General features: G+C 63.0%; 2 protein-coding genes across 2 annotated transcripts; one reads left to right on the forward strand and one right to left on the reverse strand.

The window, feature by feature from the left end:
* Window positions 1-128: 128 nt before the first annotated feature.
* Window positions 129-1,602, forward strand: H696_03121 (hypothetical protein). Its single transcript, XM_009497011.1, has 6 exons — window positions 129-285; window positions 462-598; window positions 687-794; window positions 908-1,026; window positions 1,148-1,236; window positions 1,354-1,602. Exons 1-6 carry the CDS (start codon window positions 234-236, stop codon window positions 1,524-1,526), a joined length of 678 nt encoding a protein of 225 aa, XP_009495286.1. The 5' UTR covers window positions 129-233; the 3' UTR covers window positions 1,527-1,602.
* A 522-nt stretch (window positions 1,603-2,124) lies between these two features.
* On the reverse strand, window positions 2,125-5,773 carry H696_03122 (hypothetical protein). The gene is made up of 6 exons (XM_009497012.1): window positions 5,654-5,773; window positions 4,906-5,580; window positions 4,353-4,780; window positions 3,713-4,247; window positions 3,412-3,600; window positions 2,125-3,361 (listed from the first exon to the last, which is right to left on the reverse strand). The coding sequence occupies exons 1-6, from the start codon at window positions 5,742-5,744 to the stop codon at window positions 2,172-2,174; spliced, it is 3,108 nt and encodes a 1,035-aa protein (XP_009495287.1). The 5' UTR covers window positions 5,745-5,773; the 3' UTR covers window positions 2,125-2,171.
* Between the last annotated feature and the right edge of the window lie 107 nt (window positions 5,774-5,880).

Raw genomic sequence — 5,880 nt, forward strand, 5'->3', positions numbered from 1 at the left:
CCCCCCGCCTTCCCTCCCACGCACATATACGCCTCGACTGCCCCTCCACACAGCTCCCCCTATCCTCTCCTTGTCCTCCCTCTCCCTGTCACCACTCCCGGGATCGAGTAGCCCCCAGCTCCCCCCCCCCCTTCCGGACCCCCCCCACCCTTCGCACCTGATCCCGGCGCTGCCCCGCTTTAAGAGCATCCTCCTTTTTCCACACACACCTACACACCCCTCGACGGCTTGCCATGTCCGCTACCCCGGACAAGTTCACCTTCAAAGTTGTCCTTCTTGGAGAGGGTACGTTGATTGTTCGATTGCCGGAGAGACTCCCACAAAACTTCATCCCCCTCTGCACGCTCGCTTCGCCCCCCCCCCCCCTTTTGTCCTCCGACACAGACAAACAAATGCACCCAACCACGCGCACATGCTGAACCGCTGCTCACCCGGCTCCCCGCTCCTCCAATCTCGCACAGGATGCGTCGGTAAGACCTCCCTTGTCTTGCAGTACTGCAAGAGCCAGTTCCGTGACAGCCATGATGTTACGCTTCAGGCCTCCTTCCTGACAAAGCGCTTCAATTTGAAGAACAACCGCGTGGAGCTGCACATCTGGGTACGGGGCTTGCCTCATGTGTTGCCTTTCTCCCTCTTCCTCTGCCCTCCTGCCACACATCTGACACCTCCCCTCGTCCCCCACTCAGGATACCGCTGGCCAGGAACGCTTTCACGCACTGGTGCCCATGTACTACCGCGATGCCGGCGGTGTTGTTCTGGTTTACGACATCACCGACCCGGTCTCCTACCAACGCGTGCGTTCCCCCCCCCCCCCCCCCCCCCGCCCCCTCCATATCAGTCCCTCTCTCTCTCTCTTCCTGTTCCTCTCCAAGCCAGCATCTGACACCATCCCTCGGCTCCTTTCCAGATGCAAAACTGGTTGATGCAGATCCGCTCGCTGCTTGGGCCGAAAGTCCCGATCATCATCGTCGGCAACAAGAGCGACCTGGACCGGAATCGCAAGATCTCCAAGGAGGATGCGCAAAGGTGCGTGCACATGCCCCGGGCCCCAGCTTCCAAGTGCATTGTCTATCCCGCGCGCGCGCGCGCGCCCCCCCCCCTCCCCCCGCCCCCCCATGCTAATGCATCCTGTCCGCGCTTGATCTAGCTATGCCACCGCCAACTCGGCTCTCTTTACGGAGGCCTCGGCCAAGATGAACTCCGGCGTCGAGCAGCTGTTTGTTTCCCTTGCTGGCGGTCCGTCACCCCTTCCCTCTTCTCGCATCTTCCATGCCGCCAAGCGTGCCCCCTCTCGCATCCTGACAAAGTATCCTCTCGACATCTCTTGCTTTTGCCGGGGGAAAAAAAAAACAGCCATGCTCAAGGCCGAGGAGGAGAAGCGTGCCTCTGGCGCGGCATCCGGCGGCGCTGGGACAAGCAACAGCTACAACATTCACGGCGGTGCGGCGCCCACCGTCCGGCGTGGTGTTACTCTGGCCGCCGATGAGGACCCTGCCGAGGCCGACACCTCCAAGTCCTGCTGCTGAGCTGCCGTATCCCCTCGAGGAGTGTGACTGTTGGTCCCCACCCTCTCTCTCTCTGTCACACACACACACACACACACAAACTCCCACTTTCCCTCAACCTCACCTCCCCTCTGATACCTACAAGCCGCACATCCCCCCACACCCACCCACATCCATGCACACACACACACACACACACACATACACATGTTCACAGCAGGCGCGGGGAGCACCATTGCGTGCACGCATCAAGGCACGCGCACGTGCACGCAAATGTCTCCTCCCTCCTTCACCCAAGTGACGCCGCCTCCTGTCCTTGCCCTTCTTCCTCCTGTCTCTCCCCTCCTCCCTCTTTCTATCTTTTCACAACACTTCCCCCTTGGTGCGCGCCGCCTTGCTGGACGTGCGCCCTCCTCCCTCCTTTACGCGCACTCCCGTGCGCGCGCGTACGCGCCCGACACCCGGCGCACAATATAAACTGCCCAAAAATCGGACAAGCGAATTGTGTGCGCCATCGCGCCCTATATAGTGTACATGTGTGCTCCCCTCCTGTCGTCGTGGGGAAGTAACGAACCCCCTTCGCCACGAAAAGAGCGAGGAGAAAGAGAGAGAGAGAGAGAGAGAGAGAGAGAGAAAGAGAGAAAGAGATATGCCTCTTGCGAACTTTTAGGGAGCCGGGAGATTCTGGGCATCCATATTGGTCCACCCGGATGATAGACTCGTCTGTGGGATACTCAGCTCCGAGGTGAACCCCAGCTCCGGGGTTGGGATGTCGTCGAAAGCCACACGCTTGACCAGCTCGCGGCGCTTGGCCCGCTGCTGTCGGCGGAACAGCCGGTGTCGCCACCGGGCAATGGCATCTGCCTCGGCTTGGGCACGGACCTGCGCTGCCGTGAGCTGCTGCATCTCCAGCCTCATGTACCGGTACTCCGGGACAAGATCAAAGTCCTCCCCCATGGTACCGATCGACAACGGGGCGGACCAGCCGACCGCTGCATCCTTGGTGTGCGATTGAAGTGACCACGGAGTCGTGGCCTCTTGGATGTTCCCCAGCAGGGGCGTCACCTCGGAGAAGGTGTCTTGCTCCGGGGTCAAGGTGTCATCATCCGTGTGGCTGTCAATGCGTACGGCGACCCGGCCGGGAGATGGCCCCTGAGGGAGGCCCAACTCCGGCCCGCCGTCCAACTCGGAGTCCGACATGTCGGAGTCAGACATGTCGGAAAACCCGGCATCCGGAACCACCGCATACTCCGAGTGATTGATCCCGAAGAGCCCATCGAACTTGCCGCTACTCAGTTCCTGGTAGAAGGAGTCCTGGTCGAAGTTGCTCCGACGAGCGACCGAAGGATCGCGACCCTGGGGGGGCATCGGCCGTGACTCCGGGTAGACGGCTGCCGCCGACGAGGAGGCAACCTCCTCGCTGGATGTCGTCCGGCCCAGCAGCCGATCCAGGAAGACACTCATCAGGGCGCCCTCTTCGCTTGGGAGATCTGACATGAGAGGGGCCTGGTCGGGACCGGCGGTGGTGGCAGCCTCGCGCTGCTGCTGGCGATCCAGCAGCAAGTCCGGCAGGTCCGGCCGGTGAGACTCCAGCATCCGGAGATGGGCTTCGGCCAGGGCCCGATCATATTGATACTGCTCGTACACCCTGACACCGGGGTCGGCATTGATTCCGGAGTCCAGCCCGCGGAAGAGCCCATCATACTCGCGCACCCGACGCTGGTGCTGGGTCAGGGGGAAGCCGTAACGCGCCCACCAGCCGTGACGCACGCAGACCAGACCCACAGCGGCGGCAATGATCAACACAAAGACCACGGCCAAGCAAATGACGATGATGACCTCGGAGGAGAGATCAGCTGTGGGGGGGGGGGGGGGGGGAAGGTGCACAGAGGCGCCGACCACGTACGGCTATACATGGCGGCGCACTTCCCCTGGCCGGAAAGATCGTCACACTGGCAGACACGGGTTTCGTCGCAGGTCCATCGGCCGAAGGGGGAGGAGGCTGGCGCCTCGGAGAAGGCACCGGATGCCCCGCTCTCCGAGGGGAGCGCCTTGAAGGCCGGGCAGTCGGTGCTCCGGCTGCACATGTCCGGGTCTGGGTACGGAGGCAAGGAAGCCAAAAGGGGGGAGGACATGAGGCGGGCGTCGGTCAGCAGGCACAACAGCACGGCGGACATACACGTGTCGGTGAAGGAAGAGGCACGCACAGGGGACCGTATAGCGAATTTGAAGGCCACTACGCTCAGCGACGGCATTGACACGATCCAGCAGGACACGCCGAGCAGTGGTGCTGGCGTTCTGCCCCATATCGCCCGTCTCGGCGGGGCCATTGGAGAAGACGACGCGCACGACGGCTCGCGATGAGCCGAGCGCCATGGACTGGCCTTCTAGCGCACTTCCATGCACGCGCACCGCGTCGAAGTGCGCCGACATCCCGGCTTCGGAGGACTTCGGGAACCAGGGCCACAGCATTTCCAGCCACCAGCGCAGGTATCCGAACCAATAGGGCGGAACAAAGTCCGGCCAAGGCCGAGGAATGGTCCCGCCTCCGAAGGAGCCACTGGAAGACGAGTCGCCAGAAGCCGAGTGAGTGGAGTTGGAAGATCCGGCCGAGTGAGATGACGATTCGGACAGGGAGGACCCAGCAGACCCGACATCGGAGGATGCACTTTCGTCAGGATGTCCAGGCGGAGAAGGGAGCTGGCCCAGGGGCAGAGGGATCACCTCGATTAGATCCGTATCCTGGCAGTGGCGTGAGAGGGGGGAGGGGGGGGGGAGGGGGGGGATGCGGGTCAGAAGAATGCCACAAAGAAGGTCACCTGGCAACTCGCTGACAAGAATATCTACCTCAAGTTGCAGCCGGACGAAGTCCAACAACAGGACCCCCCGGAAGAGATCCGGCGAGTCGATGACCCACTCACAGGTGATGTCACTGGTGGCCGGGCTGGCCGGGCGATCGCCCGTCGGGTCCATGCGCATCATGGTAAACAGCCCATTGGTGCCGGGCGAGTGGAACGAGTCATACCCGACGGGCAGGCAGCGGAAGTCCGCGCGGCGATTGGCCGAACTCAGGAGACACTTGCGAACAAAGGATTCGGCCGGGAGCTCAGACTCGTCGCCGAGTGAGTCACCCACCGGGGCGCCGGTCTCTTCACCGAGCCCCGAGGGGGGGTTCGGCGTTGTGGATTCATCGCCACCATCGGAGCCCGGTCGATTGTTGTGGCTGGGACAGTAGTAGCCAGCCGGGCACTCGGCGCCACGCGTGCACGGAGTGTCTACCAAGGGCGGGGGGGGGGGGGGGCAGAAGGTGAGACGCGAGCGAAGGCAAATCGAACATGCGGGCATCGGTGAAAGGCCCCGGGCAGTGGACGGTCTCCCGGAAGGCCGAGATCGGACGCACATTGGAGCTCGTAAAGCATATTAAGCCCGGTCAAGGGATGGCCGGGTGAGAGGCTGGCCGCAGACCCGGCAGGCGGGGGGGTCACAAGGACATGTGCCGCGCTGGCCGGCACAACGAAGTGCAGGTTTAGGCGCTCTGGACGCTGGGGGATGGGGTGGGGCGGGGACACCGGTGTGTCGGACTCATCCATTTCCGGCAGATCAAGCCACACATCGTCCTCGGACTCAGGCCCCTCCAGGTCGGCCTCTTCGGAGCCCTCGGTGTCTGGGGTCTGGCGGTAGGCGGGCAGATAGTGCAGAGCCGAAGCCGCCGGAATGCGCACAGAAGGCGGCATCCCGGGCACCGAGGCCGTTGTCAGCTCGATGAACAATGCGTGGGCCACCGCATGCTGTCCAGTGTAGACACTCAGCCGGGTGCCCGGGGCGAAGGCAAAGTGATCGACCCAGAATTGGATGCCGGTGGCGGCGTCCGAGGAGATCGTCCATCTGCAGGTGTCAGCGGCCGGGGTGATGATTGTGCCATTGTAGGCCGGCAGGCCTGATGGTGGCAAAGAGGGCCGGGAGTCGGTTGGAAGGCCCCCCGGCCGCGAGGTGATCCGGGCCGAATAAGAAAACAGCTGCTTGGTGTAGGGCGAGCATGTGTACTCCGGCACCCGATTGCCGAAGATGACTGGTGCTGTGGAGGCTGAGGTCAGGACGAGGGGGATCCAGGGCCGAGATGCGGTGGCAGGAGACGGGTAGGCACGCACCACCGGCCGAGGGCCAGGCAAAAACCGCAAATAGTGCCGCAAAGAGCAGGATTTCGGCCAGCCACGCGGGCTGGCGCCAACCAGGCAGCATAATGTTTGTGTGTGTGTGTGTGTGCGCGCGCGTGTGATCGGGGCAGAGGCAGAGCGAGAGAGAGAGAGAGAGAGAGAGGCTGGCGAGGTGGTTGAGACGGGAGGGGGAGGATACGGCGGGAGGATCGGCAGAAGGG

This window comes from Fonticula alba (assembly GCF_000388065.1).
Source record: "Fonticula alba strain ATCC 38817 unplaced genomic scaffold supercont2.4, whole genome shotgun sequence".
Taxonomy (NCBI): domain Eukaryota; order Rotosphaerida; family Fonticulaceae; genus Fonticula; species Fonticula alba.

What these genes read in the sequence shown, in the direction of transcription:
- H696_03121 (XM_009497011.1), top strand. Translation starts at nt 234, where the DNA reads ATGTCCGCTACCCCGGACAAGTTCACCTTCAAAGTTGTCCTTCTTGGA. An exon ending in TCCAAGGAGGATGCGCAAAG is followed by an intron (nt 1,027 to 1,147) that starts GTGCGTGCACAT and finishes CGCTTGATCTAG; the next exon opens with CTATGCCACCGCCAACTCGG. An exon ending in GTTTGTTTCCCTTGCTGGCG is followed by an intron (nt 1,237 to 1,353) that starts GTCCGTCACCCC and finishes AAAAAAAAACAG; the next exon opens with CCATGCTCAAGGCCGAGGAG.
- H696_03122 (XM_009497012.1), bottom strand. Translation starts at nt 5,744, where the DNA reads ATGCTGCCTGGTTGGCGCCAGCCCGCGTGGCTGGCCGAAATCCTGCTC. An exon ending in TCGTCCGGCTGCAACTTGAG is followed by an intron (nt 4,248 to 4,352) that starts GTAGATATTCTT and finishes CGCCACTGCCAG; the next exon opens with GATACGGATCTAATCGAGGT. An exon ending in AATTCGCTATACGGTCCCCT is followed by an intron (nt 3,601 to 3,712) that starts GTGCGTGCCTCT and finishes CTCCGTACCCAG; the next exon opens with ACCCGGACATGTGCAGCCGG.